The sequence below is a fragment of the Poeciliopsis prolifica genome, unplaced genomic scaffold (genome assembly GCF_027474105.1).
Source record: "Poeciliopsis prolifica strain line A6 unplaced genomic scaffold, Auburn_PproV2 SCAFFOLD022, whole genome shotgun sequence".
Taxonomy (NCBI): domain Eukaryota; kingdom Metazoa; phylum Chordata; class Actinopteri; order Cyprinodontiformes; family Poeciliidae; genus Poeciliopsis; species Poeciliopsis prolifica.
Genome location: NW_026562397.1, coordinates 966,063 through 985,251, shown reverse-complemented (window position 1 = coordinate 985,251; position 19,189 = coordinate 966,063). Strand labels below are relative to the sequence as shown.

Genomic DNA, 19,189 nt, shown 5'->3' with positions numbered 1-19,189 from the left:
TGGCATCTTACTGAAAACAGCTCAAACTGGCTGTTGTTTCTCTGTTGGCATGCCAAAGAACACTTTTCACACCAAAACCCAAAATGTCAACAATAAATTCTTGAAAAAGGGGAAGTCCCGTTTTCTATTTGTTGTCAGAAAATGATTTTGGGTCTGTGTCCATGTGTGTATACACTACAGGTCCTGGTGAGTGAGGACTCGGACGGAGAGGGAGTGGTGGCTCACTTTCCAGCCCATGACAAACCCATATCCTGCATGCAATTCAACCCTAGTGGTAAGGCCCACTTCCACAGAAACACACACGCACAAGACATACACACAAACGCCGGCTTTTTAAGAGACGGCTTGCATTGAAGACTTGCAAAAAAATGTGCAGTCCTTGGCACTATATATATATATATATATATATATATATATATATATATATATATATATATATATATATATATATATATAAGAACTGGAGAGTGCCTGGAAGGTGAAGACCACAGTGGTGCCTGTGGTCATCACTGTGTGTGTTGCTTCATTAAGTTAAAAAAACAACTGAGTAGTGTTTTTATTGTTGCTGACCAAATTTAGCAATTGAACTATAGATCAAATAATTTAAATCACTTCTTCCCCAGACTAGTTTCATGAAGATAAAAGTTCAGAAAATTTGAAAGAAGCAACTACAAAATTTAAAGCATGCCAATGCCCAGTATTTAGGAATCAGTGTGGATGTTTGGGGTCATATTGTGTGTGAGAACTCTCAGCATGTACTTCTGCCCAGCGTGTGAGTGTGTAAGTTAATAAAAAAGCTGCTGAGAGATGACTTTCACCCCCTGACCCCCAGGAATCCCTCACTTACTGAGACTCAAGACTAACTGAGCAGCTCTGTCTGAGCAGGAAAAGGATTAAAATATGGACAAAGACTGGCCACAGATGGTTGTCTAGACTCTGTCCCTCATTCCTCTCATCAGAAATCAGAAACACATCCCAGGTCATACAAGTTAATTATCAAGAACTTGATCAGGACATATTTTGTACCCATTAAAGAGCTGTGGATTGTACATCTTCCTAGTTGTTGAATCTCTATCACAGTACATGAATAGGAGCCATTGCTTTCTTAAAGATGTCTTTAGTTGATCAGGGCCATGTTACATTTGCATGGCCAAGGTTTTTACAAACAAACCATAATGCTAAAGGATGCAAAATTTGGATGCATTCCAATAGATATTTAGAAATTCTTGAATGAATGTATCTGAAATGTAAAGGTCCATATTCCACCGTGAATTTGAAGCTTCTTCGTTCATTGCAACAGTGTCACGCCAGATGTCATGTCTCTGAAATCAGTTTCATTGCTAAAAAACCGGACAGGAAACCCAGATAAAGGAGTTTGGACTTAATGGAACCAACTCCAGATGAACCCATGGATGACTGATGATTGGGAGGTGAATTTCCACAAATTCTAGAATATCTGGAATGTTCATAACAATCCAGGATGGACTGGGATCCAGATCTGACAGACTGGTTTGTTGGACTGCCAGTAGGAGAACTGGAACCTGCACATATTGAACATGTGCTTCCTTCCATGCGCCACTGACATGGAAGAAAGTTCAAGCTCATCATGACGAAAATAATAGTGTTAGACGAAAAAGGAAATGATGAAATGACTCAGACTAAGTCTGGAAAGCTCAAGTGTTTTGGCTGGGAAGAGTTATAAAACCTTAGTGGCTTGTGTGTGTTAGAGGCTCTCTGAAGGGTGAACAGGAGGCTGCCAGCTTTTGGTGTGGCGCCTAGCACTCTGCGGCGTTGCATTGGATTTGTGTATCTATTCCTAGCGGTGTAATTAGAGGGACGCACATGAAGTGCAGTGGCAAAGTGCTCCTTTAACAGCTGCACTGAGTGTGCTTGTTTTCTTTTGCGTCTCGTTCTTTCTAATCATCCTCAATGATCCTTGACTTGATTATTAGGTGCATTGCCAAGTTCAAAATGTCCTCGTGTTTTCTTGCCAGAGAAGTTAAGGATTTGTTATGACTGACTGGCACTAGATGGAGTGATTGATTCAGCCTTCAGGCTCCACTCTGAGCTCTTAAATGTCTTTCTGCAACAATCTCATTCAGACTGATAAGGATTTAGTGCTTTGCTTGGTTATCAAGTTTGTAACACTACAAAGTGAACATATCTGAAATAACTGATCGACCAGCCTTTCAAACTTAATGAAAATCACATTAACATCTTATAAAATCTTTCTTAATGAATTACAGTAACATTTGTTCTGCAAGTTTTGCCTCCCTGTGTGACAGTCCACTTCTATTTTTTTCTGTTTCAGAAATGCTTCTATTTTACTTTTTCACTACTCACCCTATTTTACTCTAAATTTTTGGGTAAAAAAAAAAAAGTAAACAGTAATTAATAAAAAGTAATAAAATTAATAAAAATATGTTATATTAAAGTGATAAAAATCATTTAACACCATAGAAGCCACACGTGTGACCAAATTATTATTTTGCCTGCAGTCCATTGTGCTTGCCATTAAATGGTGTAACAGTATCTGAGATATTTTGGTGGGAGATTTTTCCAATTAAGAGCAAAGTTGTGACAAAAATGCTGGTAGCCTCTACATCAAGTGCAGCTTCTGTCACAGTTTCTTTTCTTTTCTATTGACAGATCAAAAAGCATAAGAGAAAAGGAGACGCATTTTGTAAAACATCAGGTCGTCCTGTTACAAGCATGCTGCATATATGTTGCATTTCCATTTCTGTTTTTTATAGTGTGTTTGTATTAGGATTAATAATTATTATTTCACTCTTCACCAAGTCAGCATGTGTTATCCTACATTTGCTGGAATGTCATTGCTTTGTTATATTTAAAACATTTTTCCATACCAAAGGATCTTGATATCCGATGCACTATAAACATTCAGTGAATTCATCCTAATGGGATATTAGGGATGTGGTAGGAACTTATAATTGAATTGATAGTGTAATGTTTACATTGTTCTTGCTTTTATTCCTTTGTGATAATACATACATGTATGGTATAGGCAACATCTCAGTGTTGTAACTCTGATGCTGCTGAATTTTTCTAAACATTTGTAAACAACCTGTTTATCCTGGTGATCACATAGTGCATGCTACAGTGTCATAGGTGGTGCTGGAACCTGTCATTAAAGCCAAAAGCTAATGTGAAATAGTGTGATGTGAAATAAGGATAGTTTATTGGGATTCCAGCATAACTCTTCCACATCTGTTGATGTAATATGAGTTGGTGACCTCTGATTATTCTTCTGCTTTTCTAAGGCTGTCCCACTTTGCAGGGTAATATTTTAAATTTGTTTTGCTGTGGAAATAAATGTACAATAACTGAGCTGTCCTCTGAAATGTTCTTTTGGCCACAGAAACAACCTTGAAACTCCCAAGATACGTACCACTCACATACAGAAACAAATGGGTTCTACTTGTTTTAATGACGAAGAAATAAAGGAGAAATTCTAAATTCTGAAATAACTTGGAAGCAAGTACAAATAAAAGCCATTAGTTCATCTGTTAAAATTATATATTTTCCTCTGGGATTGAAGTATTATTTATTCACTCATTCATTCAGACATGAATCTAGTAGGTAACTGTAAATTTAACATCCTTTCCTGAGTAGTATAAAGAACAAAAATGTCAGATATAACTGTGTGTTCATCCTAATGTGGAGAAAAGTCTCTTTCATTGCCTTTTTCAGTCTCATAAAACTGTTTTTTAGCCATCTAGATGTTCTGAATATGGAAGTTTTGAATATCCCATCAAAGCCCTGGGTAATGGCAGATGAATCAAGGCTAAATTTCTCCCCACACGGAACTGTCCCATAAACCATATTCCTGGTTTAGTAACATGCCGGTCTAATGAATAGCCAGGCCTGTCGTGCCTGACCATTGAGGCAGCTGTGCCATGAAGGCAGCTCTCCGTGGTGTAATAACTCCTTCGCTGCATCTTACTGATGTGTGAAAAAAACCAGGCTGCCGCTGAAAAAACGCTCAACCCACATGCACATGTTGAACACGAGGGGAATTCCCACACACAAGCAGCCTGACTCAGCCACACACTTCTCGCCACACATTTAGCTTGGATTGAGTTGTGTCTTCACACTAAGATAGTAATTAGCACTCACAGCTGCCTCACATGTGATTTACAGTTATTACTTTGGAGGGATACTGTTGACGTTTTCCAGCTCTGTCTTGGAAAGAAAATGTTGTAACCTTTGTAATGTTGCAGGGTTTTCTATAGACTGAAGTTTTTTTTTTTTTTTTAAGTTACTACTTTTGTTAGAAATGCTACCTTGTCATCTAGGCTTCAGTGGGATGACCTACTGGCTTTAATAGCAGAGAGAAAAAAGAAAATTAGATGTTCATTTTCCATAAAGTAAATTGCTATATGTATTCACTGGTAGACATGATGTGGTTTCTACACCAGACACCTCAACAGTGTAGAGTTACTAAATACCCGTACAGTTGTGTCCAACTGAGACGACATCAAGAGGAAAAGCAGCTTAAGTGAGACTACAGTTTAAAATTTGTTCAAGCCGAGAGTCAAACTCAGGCAATATTTTCCAAAAGAAAAAGAGATAACTTTGTCATATTTTTTTTGTGTAGATGGATATTTAATATTTTTTATGCTACTGAATAATTCAATTGGATATTTAATATAATTTATAATTTAAGATTTTTTATGTTACTGAATATTTCATGTCATGTAAAAAGTAAGATAAAAGAATATCTTTTTTACAACATGTACAATATTTGGTGTAGATTAAATTGACTCCCACATTCTTCCCATGTAAAGTAGCTGAAATACTACCTTGGCTTATCACATGATGACTAGAAGATCTTCACCTAATGTTTTGAAGGATGTTTTCGCCTTTTAGACCCTGGTATGCTTTGCTGTTAGCTGCTGAAATAAGAATTTGAAATAAGAATAAGAAATAAGAAATAAGAATAAGACCATGTTATGGTCTTCAGAAACATGTTATGGTCTTCAGAAACAAAGTACACTAGCTGTGTTTCCATTGACCATATAATTGCACAAATTACAATTGCGAAAATATATTTGCTCAGAGCAAATAAAACAACTCACGTTATTCGTTACGGTGTGTCAGGATAATACGTTTTCTCAGGTTTATTGTAATTTGCATATTTCTCAAAATTGCAATGGAAACACTTTCTCACATCACAAGGGTCGTGTGATCAACAACCAGATGTCACTGCTGGTGGAAAAGACAAAGACAGAAGTGGTAGGAGAATGATGGCATGGGATATTTCTTAAAGACTTATCGTGTGAATAAACTTTTTCACTTGTGATTTTTATTGTGTTTCTTATTTAATGGAATTACTGATATTCCAAAATTATGTTCTATGATATTACCAAAAAAATCTTAGACATTTTGAAGAAAGATTTGACACATTTATAATAGAAACACAGCTTGGCTAGCTTTTTACAAGAGACATAGTTTACAAGTGGAAAATATTTACAGCAACTATCAACATACCCAGGTCTGGCCCTCCAAAAAGTTTTTTACTGAGAGCGGACTGCAAGATGCTCTCAGTAAAACGGACTGCAAGATGCTAAAAGAAGTCTCAAAGAAACTTTAAAATGTCATTTGCACAGCAGGCTCTTATTATAACTGATGTTAAAGTGCATGCTTTAATCAAACATGCCTGGGAAGTGGAAAAGAGAAAAAGATTATTCTCTTTGCCAGCGAGAGCATAGACACAGTTCATAGGCATCATGTATAAAAGAGTGCATGGTTTTTACACTAAAAGTTGGTGCAGGGACACATTTTGAAAGTGGTGACACAAAAAAATTCATATGTATAAAACCATGCGCACTCAAGGGGCTGCACACGTTTCCTTTTATACACATCACAATATGTGTGAAATAGAGCGCAGCTGCTGTTCTAGAGTTGGCCCACCTGTCATAAATACATATGTAAATTAGTTTAAATACCTGGAAGGATGGCACCATGTGTCCCAGGAACCATGGCAATGGTCCCTACTTGTGGTAGTATACGTAGTTCTAATAATAATATTAATATACTTCATTTGAAAGGTGCCTTTATGTAAAAAATCCACTGTTACTAATATATGTGATGATCTACGTTAGTCTTTATATTTAAGACATATCTGGTTGTCAAAAATTATAAATGTTATTCAGCTAGATTAATACAATGATAAAGATGTGGACTATTTGTTTGATGTTGATATGGACAGTTGTAACTTAATGAAGTTTTTTCTAGGACCAACAACTGTGACTGATTGAGACATCACAGATTACCAGAAGCAAATACAATTTTAAGAAACCATGTTAATGCAAGAGGATTACCTCTGCAGCCTCACTGTTTATCTGCTCAAAGAAGGGATTCGCTTCTGAGGAATGGATCTGATGATTAGAGTAGTTTAATTTTTATTTAAAAATTCACCAACAAATAACCCTGGAGTTAAAAAATAAAAGAACTGCTGTGAGCAGATTTTTCTTCTTGCAAACAGCCGCCTCGCCTGTGACAGTCTGCAGTGGAAACCTCTCTCCTTTTAAAACAATCCCTGCAGGAAGTGTGCAAATATGTAAATGCTGCATAAAAATGGACCTAAGTGGTGTGTTTTCCGCTTAAGTTGATGAAAGAACAAGCCTGAAGCTCTACCTTGAGAACCAGTCATGCTTTGTGAACTTGACCGCTACGGTGCTTGCCTTTGTGTCGGCACGGCTTTAAAGCTAGGTGACTTTTTTACCCTGTTAAAAAGACCAGCATTCCAGCATAGGAATATCAAACTAATAGCAGCTTGTCAGCAAGGTTAGCCACACACAACACCTTTTTTTCATATCTATTAACATCGAAGTGCTCACAGGTGGTCTGCCTGTGGAGCATGTAGAAAAACACAACCCTTGGTTTCAGCCCACTGTACATCAAATGAACCATGAGAAACCCCTTACTCTGATGTTTTCTTTGCTTTCCCTTTGTAGCTTTCATCTTTTGGAGTGGAGTAACAATTTAGAGTCAAAATACAGTATATGCCAATTTATAGATAAGAATTCTTTTGTATTTGTGTAAAACAAACTTTATAATCTTGTCCATTTGACATTTAATTTATTTTAATTTGTCAGAAATTTAAATAGACAGCATTTTAACACCAACGTGTGTTAATTGTTTGTCAAAATAGATTTGGAACTAGTCTGACTGCACCCCTTCTGCTACATTAGGAATACATATTTTTGACTTTTGGTTTTCCTAATGCTTAACCTGAAACCTGCTTATGCTCATATTTAATTTTGTGGTTTCTTTGCTGGAGTTCTGGCAAATTTAATTCCAGCTGAAGCAGATGATGCTCACTAGTGAAGGGTAAATGAGGCGTCATGAAATGTTTTGATCCATAGGAAAACTATATTGATACTGTGTCGATACTGTCACTGAATACGGAGACCTGCTGGACATTGAAAATCCCTACAGGCACCGTGGTTGACAGACTAATTTGATGACCTAGCCCAGGGGTTGGCAACCCAAAATGTTGAAACAGCCATATTGGACCTAAAAATCAAAACAAATCTGTCTGGAGCTGCTTATAATGAAGGCAAAGCAGGTTTTAAATATTTATATCAGCTATTTTAGCCTATTATCAAAACAACTGAGTCTATACATAATTAGTTTTCATGATTACATGTTTATTTTCCCTGCAGTGCGTCTTGGAAGGAATGATGCACCACGTGACTATTATGTTTTACAATGGTGCTGTAAGTTTACCTTCTGTTACAATATTAATGTTTTATGTTTTGTTGCATTGATAAAATTAAAGAAATACAATAAAGAAATCAGATTTTTTTTTTAAGTGTCATTTTAATTACGAAGATGGACAGGGAAAGGATCATATTTTTCCTTTCGAAACTCAGAAAATCTTCTCCCAAATACAGTTTGCATAACAATCGCTTTTTGTAAATAATCACGTTAAGTGTGTGATCAAAAAAACAGCAAAACAGAACGTGAATAACATGAACCTTATCTGGGCAACAAACGGAGGGCAATAAAACTCAACTTGCAGTTATAAAAATAAAGCAGCTGCCTTTTGAAAAGATAAAGTATATAAAATTAAATTAATACAATTTAAGTTTGATTTCTGTGCAAGTGCCAAGCAAGTCAGTGCAAATGTAAAACATAGCAGCATCCTCTTCTCTTTTGACATGCAACAATTCTTGGACCTGAGCAATAAAACACAATGGTTTCGCTAAGTGTCATTCTAAATACAAACTGACAAAAATCACTACTCAATTTATAAAAACAACCACTTTGATACTAATTATATGTGCCTATATGGCAGGATTGTGTTTTTACGTGTTTAAGGTGACTTCAGTTTATGGACATCACTGGACAGCTTCTCAACATTGGGCATATAAGATCTAACTTTAATCTTGTGTGCTGTTTTTTTTTTTTTTTCACAAATTTTTATTTAAAAAATATGTTTTCCAACATTTTGAAATTTAGTCTGTTATGCTTTTTTGACACAACTTCTCCTGTTGTAAAAAAAATCTGCAGTAAACAATAATTTATAAATAATTATAAATATATATTATAAATATGATAAATAATTTATAAAAACCAACAGTAATTTGTAGAAAGGTAATACACGCACCAACACGGGGTTTTATCGATAGGTTTGATGCATGCGCCGATGCATCGGTGTTGTCAGACCCATCACTAATGCTTACTAAGTGATATATTGTGTTTATTTTCTCTTACCAGGATAAGTCTTACATACTATCTGAGTGAACATCAAAGACTTAAGATTTTATTGGTTATGTTTTCAGATATAGAGATTGAATATCAGGACTTGCTGGAAGCCTGGATCTTGGGAAAACATTTATTGTGAAAACATTTTATATTTCATTGTAACATCAAACTTTTTGTTCCATGGAAAAATATGGAGTGACTTTGTGTTCATATCGTCATGTTTTTTCTAATACTCAGAAAGCGTGTCCTAATACCCTGTCAATAACCTATTGTGTATCTGCGTTCATTGACAATGAGCTCTAATGAGCAGGTTATCCAGTCTGTAGTAGATGCTTTAAAAAAAAAGATAAAAAAATCAGCAACATTGCAATTCTGAAGCACCATACAAACTGGACACATGCCTGGCGGTTGTAGAACTGCCACTTGATTTCGTGCCCATCTATGCAAATGCTCTGTCTTCACTGAAGAAGGTTGACTTATCTTAGCTGTCAACTGAATTTTGAACATTCAAAAATATATGAAGAACTCATAAAAGAGCAGTTTGAGAGGTCGCTGCAGCATTTTGTGATGCCGACCTCTTCCTTATTTTTGTTTTTCCACTTCTGTTTTACCTTTCTGTGCCATCCTCTTTTTCCATCTGCAATTGTTATGCAGAAAACTCTTTCAACCACTTTGTAAATGAATGTCCTGTCCACTGTTAATGGGCCTTCAACAGATGTTTTCTGTTTGGTTGACAGAGATGGGGCAGAAACACAACAAAAGACTCAGTTCTAGGAGAAGGGTCACAGAAACTAAAAACAGACATTTATGGGAATGATTATTCAATTTTCCTCATGTTCCCTATGCATGCATGTCTTACGCACATGGCAAATTAGAGGTCATCTCTTTCATTTTAGTGCACGTCTAAGTGTGTGTGCCAACAATTTCTAGTTGTAAATCATCACAAATAACACTGTAACATATAGGACAAGGTGTTATAAATAGGATGTGTCAAACCATGCTCTGGCCAGCCTCTGGTTTCCCCGAAACCCTGTCTTTTCAGCCGCCGAGTGGCTCAGCTACTTTTTAATTTGGCCTTCCTGCGGGCTAACCGACTGACGCCTCTCGGTGAGCGCATCTGTATTTCAACACTGCCGCAAAATCCCCAATCCTTGGGCTCTGACACTCACAAAGCTCCAGCCTCTTTGAGCCTTTACTTTTTTTTGGGCCCTAACTGCAGCATCAACAAAAGAGAAAGACTGGCTCAGGCCAGAAATCAGTAGCCAACTTTCATCCATTGGAAAGCCAGAGGGCAGAATGCAGCCACCAGGAGGGCAGGGCTTGACCAAAACAGAGAGCAGAGGAGAACTAAAAGAAGGAGTGGAGCGTGGGTGAGTGAGGCTTTGAGAGCGGGAGGAAGCTCCCAGATAAACAGACCGCAGCGCCTCAATTCCTAATCACCCCGCGCTTCCGTTTCCAGACTCTATAATTAGAAGGGCCCCGTTCCTTTTTTCTCTGTATCCCCAGTTGACGCAAATGCTTCTTGTGGCTTGGCACCTCGTTTGGGGTGTGGGTTTGAAGAGTTTACAGGCCCTGGGCCTTAGTTCTTTGCCTTTCTGGTCGCTGTGATACAGCATGAAAAACTAACCACTGTCTCAGTCCACACTTTGCTTGGCTCCACTCAATAATATACATGACCCGACTGCTTATCCCTTCTATCTCACTCATTCCACCTCTGTATAATCTTTTCTCAAGAATTTCTCAAAAAAGAAAGCTTTTAACAGTTAATGAATGTGCTAAATTTATTAGACGTCTTAATATTTCTTCATGTTTAAGGGCGTTCCATTTCCCTTTCCATCTCCCTTGCACATGTTGCTGAATCCTTTTAATCTCTTGCCATTCCAGCCTCCTCTTTTCACTTTTGACGTGCCACCCAATAAATCCTGGCCACTAATTAAAACCTACTGCCGCTTCCACAAAATAGATTCCAAGTGGAACAACTCATAGGAAAAGGACAAATTATTTTAGTATTACTTGTGTCGTTGAGACCTCAGAATGACAGAGACTGGCCAGTTGTTAGGCTCCATCATTGATATGGTTTCTCCGTTCTGTTGAAAGCTTCTGACTCTGGGTTCGGGCTTGTGTCTGAGCTTCCTCTTTTCTGACCAAACCAGTTCAGATCTGGGTTTGTTCTGGTGTGGTTTGTTGAGCATGTTGTTTATGGTGAGGGCCTATACTTTCTGCAGTTTGACGAGCTTCAAATAAAATGGGGCTAAATGAATGGGCCTGTCAGTGTTGGTTACACTTGTGCTGCGCTGTGGTTCAGTGTTTTAGTGATTTCCAGTGTGCATGCACACAGCCATGGTGATCCTTAGATGAGTAGATGCTTGGATGCTCTCCTTCGCAGATACTTATCATCTTGTCTTCCCTTACAGGAACACACGACTTGAGCCCTGCACTTAACCAAACCGAGCTATCATGTGAGATAAAGCTGGCTTTTATGACAGGAACAAACGATAGCTGGTTTAATGGACTTGTTTGTTTGTTTTAAAGACACAACAATTCTGTCATACTGCCTAGCATCTGTCTTGCAGACTTAGTAGAGTTGGCCGACTTTGTGTGGTCCACCCCAGGGAGTAAAACTGAAATAATGTTTTACCTTACCACTTTTACAAGTCTGCTTAGTTTTTTTTTTTTCATTCGCTTTATAGCCTTTCTTGAATCATTTTTGTCATTTACAAAACAGTAAGTGCATTCTCAAAATAAATCATACAAACAACAAAAAAGCATGGATTACCCCCAAAATCCGTCTCCTTAGTTCTTTACTCAAAATTAAAAATCTGTCTTAATGAACGCGTCAGTGCTTCAGAATGTCAAGTCTTTGTTTCATATTGATTAGCTATGTCAGTATAGCTGTGCACTGTGGTGGGATATTGTTGGAAACTATAGCTAAAGTTTTGGTGACAAGAATTGTAAAATCTAATGGTGGGAGGCCAACCAAAGATGCTGGACAGAATTCACATGTAAGCTTTTACTGTAATTTGTTGACAGAATTCAGGGTTTCCCTCAGAAAACTTGCTAAGCCCAGTGGTTAGTGTATTACTGAGTAATCATGTTACTGGAACATAAATGAAAAGATTTTCAATTGTCCAACATTTAAATTTAAGATTTTAAGTAGTTGGCACGTTTACTTTGTAAAAGTTCAAAGTTAGATTGTTTTGCTTCCATAGCAACAATTTCATGCTCTCAGTTTAATATTTGAGTTTTAGCAGTTCATTAATGCATCTTAGTAAACTACAGTTATATTTGACCACTCGGTCAATTAAACTGAGGCACCCTCTCCCGGATTTCACTAAATTCACGGTGAAATGCTTTTAGTGGTGCTGATGTTTGGAGCAAGAGGGGCCCGGAAATCAAATTCTGGTCAAAGCCACATACAAGTGTGGACCGGTCCTGCACGATGAGCTAAATGCACTGCACAGTGCATCTCTGCTGCTGGATACAGAGGAACAAACGGGAGACAATATAGCTGAGCCAATTTGAGGGATCATGGCCAAAGTAAACTTCAGAGATGAATCCATGACAGTGCGCAAAGTGGCCAACATGCAGAGTCGCCAGCGATCTGATTGTTATAATACACTGGGGGAAACTCTGGAATACGCAACCGTGATACTGAAAGGAAAAGACAGAAATTCAGAGAACTGAAAAGAAAAAAAAATCAAAAATAGAAATGGAAGTATAGAACAATTTATTTAAGGAAAAACTGTGCATTTAGTGTGTAGGAACTCAGTGTAATCTGCTTATAATTTACATCTCCATGCTGAGAAAAATTCCTCACTAGAGTTCAGGAATGAAGAGTAGGATGAGAGGAACTCCATCAGCGTGTTGTCAGGTCACAAACCAAATCTTGATTATGTTGGAGTGATGGAATCTATCAATATGTCCTCACTGTCTTCTGCCTCTTCTGTCTTTCCTCCTAAAGCCTCCACAGCCTCACTCCTCTTCCTCTCGTCTCGCTGTCTGTTAACTCTGTCCAAATCGTTATCTTAGAGATTTGAAATAAATCCAGAATTTATACTGTGGCTTTCTTGTCTACATTTAAGGAAGTGCTTATGAAAATGTTGTCTTTATGCTTTTACATTAATTGTTTTAACACAAAGAATTTCTTTTTTTTAGGACATAAACTGTGTTCTAAAGAATATTCTTCATGCTGGTGCTGTTAGATTTTGTTGCAACCCTTACACATTTCACCTACAGACAAAATTGCAATGACACTTCTGGAGGTCAAACGCAGGCTGCCATTTTTTTTGTATGCCAAAAATTCTTGCTCTTGACAATATACCAGACAGAGAAATATTAACAATTCTACAAAACAGTAAAAAGCTTATCAGTTGTTGTGAGGTTCCTCGGGATTCCAACTCTTGATCAGAAACGACACGGTGCTTGGATCAGATACAGGAAGATACATTGCAGACAGCCAAAAGAATTATGTTGACACCAGTTAATGATTTGTAATGCTGTCACTGTGCTTGTTGTAGGAATGCTCCTGGTGACAGCCGACACGCTGGGCCATGACTTCCATGTCTTCAAGATCCTCACCCATCCTTGGGCTTCCTCTCAGAGTGCTGTTCACCATCTCTATACCCTGCATCGGGGGGAGACCGAGGCCAAGGTCTGACACACAAACACAGGCACAACTCTAATCATTAAATTCATGTTCTGAATCATTGATAAAACAGGAGCACGAGACTTTGACATGGGTGGTGGGTGTGTCGATGTGGGCGTGACGTCATCAAGTATGAATGGGAAGATCACTATCCTGCTGGCTTTGTGTGTGTTAGGAAGTGGTGAGCAGGGTAGTCAGTCCTTGCAAATTTTGGAGCAAGATAATCAAAATGGAATAAATCAATAATTTGACAGAACAAAGTTGATTGATACATGGACAGATGAGATTTCCCGAGTTAACCCAGAGCGGACATTTACCACCATTAGTTTGCTGTGTTTTATAATAATAAAAGATGTTTATTATTATTAATCAGTTTGGTGCAAAAAATTGATTGAAACTCGATTTAGTCACTACCTGTTAAGGTTGAGATGGAGCTTCACATGAAAACAATCATTCAGACAAAGACAAAGAGGTTTTAACATTCATGGAAACACCTTACATAACCTTGTATTAAAGCAGAAAGTACGGTGGCCACCAGAAGGAAGGCTTTCAGTAGTCAGTTATGCAGCATAAATGACCAGTACAGTTTTGTGAGGTAATGCAAAAGAAAAAAATGTCCCCATGTCCCCGAGGGGGGCTCCATAAAATCTCTTATTTAATTTAAAATAAGTCAAAAATAACTTTTAAACAAAACAAATAATTTTGTCTTAAGTGATATTATAAAAAAGTACTAGTTTCACTGGCAGATTTCTTTTGACTTCAAATGGAAAAAAATCCATCTTGTTATAAGAGAAAGAATCTGCCAGTGGAACATATTTTGTCTGTATTCAGAATCAATCACTTAAATCGTCGTTCACACGGAACAACTGTTTTGTCCAGATTTTCTCCTTTTTACAAACTTAAAACATTCACCATTCTAAGATTGTCGCTTGCGATAATTGTTACCGATCGTCCTGCCATGTGCAGTGTGTTTAGACTGATCGGATCCAGTCAGTAGAAAGCCAGCACCACTCTGATCTAAAGTCGGGAATATTCAGCATGTTGGATGTCTTGGATTATTGCAACATGTGTGGTGTTACCCGGCTAAGAGCGAGAACGAAACCCATTGAATGTGACAGGTAGCCAACCAGGTGCTTATATCACAACGTGGTGATAGAAGAGGGGAATCTCAACCAAAAAGCAGCTCACATATCTACTGAGAGTCCGGTGAATTTGTAGAACAACTTGAATGTTTATTCAAACATTTCATAAAAGGAATAGCCAGAAAAATTATATGATGTGGGTTTTAAAGGATTTTCTGTCTGAGGCCTGAATGTTTGTGAGTGAAATGGTGTGGTGTGTTGGTCCTGCCATGTGGTTGGGTACCACACACGGTACGATCCAACCCGTTATACCTATGATTTTTTATCAGCTCTTGTGTGGTCTCAGGTTTTGAAAATCGACCGACAATCCTAAAATCATAATGTTTGAACTAGGCGTAGGATAAGCCTGTATGTCTCGTTGAAAAGGCTCGTGGTCTTCTACCTTTAAGTTCTTTTTGTCTTCTTTCAAGCGCACTAAGATTTTTTCACTTTTGCAGTGAGTGCATCGTCATCTTACAGACTTTTCAGTATTTGCCTGACCTGTTAAAATCTAACCAGTTATTTTTCAGAAATCAATCAGATATAGTTTATTTGTTTAGCACATTTCAGCAACAAAGGCAGGTTTGAATCTTAAACTGACAAATACTGATATTGGCCAGTCCTGTACACCTGTATGAACTGGTGCACATCTATATATCATCTAATATTGTGACTATTGACTCTTTAATCTACTTTAATCTCTCACTTTAAAGTTTTTTAATAGGTATGTTGCCTATTCCTAAAATAATTACATAGTATGTTAAAAATATATATTCTAAGATGTGTTAGTGTGTCTAAATCAGAAGTAGGAAACACATCATCACATTTGACATTATGGTAACATGCTACAAAGTTGTGTAATATAATTTATTTAGATACATTCAAAAAGACAAATATTTGCCATCACAGCATTGAGCATCAGAACCATTCAGAGTTTGTGTTAAAAAGGTCAGAAAAACTCGACACCCTTTGGCTCTTTTTACATGATGGTTGGGAGATTGAATTAGATTCTTGACCTTTTTGTCATCTGTTGTACACATCATTGACCAAGTTCATATCTAAACACTTTCTTTGTAATATTCCTACTGCATTTTGGCTAAGCAGTTACATGACTGGTTATATATTAGAAATGTCACTTTTGGAGGTCTTATAGACGTGGAGCTTGTTGGAGCCTTTCCCTGCTGTGCAACAACAAGTCTGGTCAGAAGGGGTTTTGTGTGAGAGATCGGGGAACATTTGATTACATCTGAGGTAGGACGGATGTGGCTGACTGGGATTTGCCCAAAGACAACCTCTTACTAGTGTGTGGAAAGTAAAGTGAACACAAGAACTATTGGTGGAAACTGTTTGTATTAAACACCAGAACCTTCGTGTAATTCAGTCTTTCAAGATAATAACTAATAATAACTCTTTCTCCACATGTAAATGCTTACTCCATTCACAACACCACACCTCAGCATTCTAGACTTCTGAACAGTTTTGAAAATTAACATGAACGCTATCTTAAAAGTAGAAATTGATTATCTTGTTCAAAGAAAAGATTTTTCCATGCAACGGTTTCACTCATGGCGTGCAAAGACTTTCCAAAATAAGGTAAAGACACTTGCTCAACAAAACTGCTTCAGGCCTTGTTCGGTTCAGTATTATTGACTGGGAAAACACACAATCACACACCACCTCTCACAGGCTGCCTGCAGTTCGGTCCGCTGACCGACTGCACAGTGAGACCGCTTTGATCTGACCTGCTGTAAACATTGAATGCCAAGCTGCAGCCCAGTGCCGAGGCCAGGGGTTATCACTGCAAGCTCACTTACACGCACGCAAACACACAGCCGCACTGCGAAGCACAGTGGAGAGTGATAAAGTCTTCAGTTAGGTGGGTGGAGAGACGCCTTATCTGTCTCCAGCAACCAAACATGCGACCGGCTGCCAGTGACCTGAGGCCAGGTAAACAGACCTGCTGCTGATAACAACTGTAAAGAGGCCAAAGCGGAGTGGAGTGTGGACGGGCATGGGGGCCAACCAGAGCGCCCTCATCCTGGAGGTAATAGATCAGCTCCTTTACTCTAGATATCACTGTCCTGCAACATCAGTTGGGAGTTTAGTAGCATGACTAAACTCGGAAGTACATTACTACCAGGAATGCATGTCCACCTTTTTGAAGCTATATTTCTTCAGCTCACTATTTTGCATTAAGAAATGTCATCAGTTGTCTAGCATTTGTATAAAATCATGGGCATTGTGGCTAATAAAAGTAAAATCTGCTTTCTATAAATAATTGGATTTTTTTTAACCCACATTTTTCCAGCTGCTAACCATTCATTATTCTTCAAAAACACATTGATACAATGACATGACGTGTTGGGTGTCTTTATGTTACTGCTTCTCACAGATTTAGGCTAACTACCAAACATGCTAGATAGTTTGATATGAACAGTTCTGCATGCACACTCAAGGTGTCACCAATATAAAGTTCCATTTATTATTAGCAGTACTGATAAAGACATAACATTCATAAAAGTTTATAAAAAATCATTATTAATTTTGTTGTCTTTCTGACACTGATCCTTTTTATTGAAGTCCAATAGTGTTGCCACATTGTTCGCTTGTGAGGGGATTAGACGTCTGCAATGCTTTAGTAATGGAGTGCTGTGGGCCTGCCAGGGTCAATACTCAAGGGGAACAACTCAAGAACTGCTTTCTTTCTTACATTCTCTAAAATAAGAGTCCAGCATTTGTCTGCAAGTGGGTGGTAATGCCTTACTTTTATTTCATCAAATAAAGGTACATGCTGACGGAAACTCTGTGCCACTTTGAAAGATAAACTTTGCTTGGACAATAAATTTTATGATACTTTAACATTGTGTGAGATCTTGTGACATGAGATATAGTTTCTCCACTTCTTGTTTCTGGGGATCACACTCAGTGTCTTTGATTCATTTTACTTGTATTTATACCCGTGACACACATTTTATATCTCCCAGCTTTTTGCAAATCCAACCATTATACATCAGCCCATTATTGGTCTGCGTGTGGACTAAATCAGAGCATTCCTTTTTTTGGCTTGGCAGTATTTTGTTAGTGAGTGAACATTTAAAGTACTGGGTTAAATAACTGAGTTGAATATCAAATTCAACTCAGTTCTTCCAGTTTTTATGTTTCACTTTTTAAAGTCGTAAAGATTACATTTATAACAATTAGGTAAAGATAACTTTTTGAGTTTTGTAGGATTCAAAGTCTTGAACCGTGAGTTGAACTTCTTGTAGTTTGGTAACCATGTTTGTCTTTAATAATAATTTGACTCATTGACTATATTTCTGTTTTCATCTTTGCCACATTCCCATCATTCCTGAAAAGTTTCTTTCTGGTGAACAGGGACTCGTAGTCTCGCTAACAATTGTCACTGATTTTACAGAGGATAGGCACAAGCATTAGTCCTATCATATTGACATCCTTCTGTCTGTCACGGATGTCATCGAGTGTGCTGTGTAAAGAACTGGAGCGAGACCTTTCCAGCATCTCAGGAATGTACAAATCAACACCTCTGCATCATATGACTTAGAAACAGTTGGATTCCATCTATGAAAGATAACCTTCACCAACTCTTTTACTTCTATGGTTTCAATATGGAATCACAGCCACCTTTCAGGTTCTCTACCTGATCAGAATGCATTTGACAGTAGAAATTTAGTCACCTCTTTATAGCTGAAGCTTAGACAGGTCTGTTATGGTCAATTATGACACACACAAAGTAGCTCTTTATTATGTCTGAGTCGTCCCTAATGGGGACAGCACAGGTGAGGCCTCCTCTTTCATTCGTCTCTGTGAAGTAAAGTATCTGTCTGGTATGCAAAGGATGCCCCATTAACTGTCATTGCTGGGGCCAATTACCCTGTAGGACCTGGCAGAAGATTAAAAGGCCACCAGGTACAGAGCTGTCTCTCTGACTCGCTCTCAGCAGTTGGACATTCCTCATAGAAACTTTCTCATGAACCTTTTACATTCATTTTATCCCTGTTGTATGCTGATTGATAAATGTAGCTTGAGTGAAAACCACTAACCAGTCTGTCACCCAAGTCTTTAGCTCTTGGTCTTTTCTCATTTACTCTTCCCTTGGCTTGTATTGTCCCTTGCAGCCTATCTGTCTGGTTTCCTGCATGTTTAACATGCTCGATGAGATCCTATCTTGTCAAGTGTCTGCTCTTGAGTGTTTAAGGAGGAGGCCTAACAAAGGGCGCCATTACAGCTTTTGTTTTTGTCTGAGTCATTTATTTTACCACCAAACAGCCTCAAATCAGATTGTCACCTTTAGAAAATTGTCATTGCCTAATCCTCTCACCCTGTTCCATGCTGTCATGCACCTCTAGCAGATGTGTTTATCTGTGTGGTAAACATTTCAGCCTGGTCACATTAATGTTTGCTGGAGTTTCAGGCTGTTTACCTCTGCTCTGCATATTTCTGTGGTGAAGAAAATGACACAGAGAGGCTTTTAAACACATGCATGCGAACATGTCTGCTCAGCAAAGCATGCATGCTCACTATATAAAGCGCATGGTAGCTTACTAGCATTGTTTGTACATAACTTGTGGAAAATCAGATGCCCATTTGTTCACCGTTTCCTCTCTTAAAAATTACTTTGCGCTTTAAAAACACGTCAATATCTGTTACTCAACAATTCGATTAGCAC

The 19,189-nt window shown here is 38.0% G+C and overlaps 1 protein-coding gene across 4 annotated transcripts in view; it reads left to right on the top strand.

Annotated features, from left to right (window-relative positions):
* Nucleotides 1-19,189, top strand: part of bcas3 (BCAS3 microtubule associated cell migration factor) — a 304,415-nt gene that overhangs the window by 41,875 nt on the left and 243,351 nt on the right. For all 4 annotated transcript variants that reach the window (XM_055045602.1, XM_055045603.1, XM_055045601.1 and 1 more), the window contains exons 13-14: nt 181-274; nt 13,254-13,387. In XM_055045602.1, the coding sequence (XP_054901577.1) occupies nt 181-274; nt 13,254-13,387 (228 nt within the window). The remainder of the gene's footprint in view (nt 1-180; nt 275-13,253; nt 13,388-19,189) is intronic.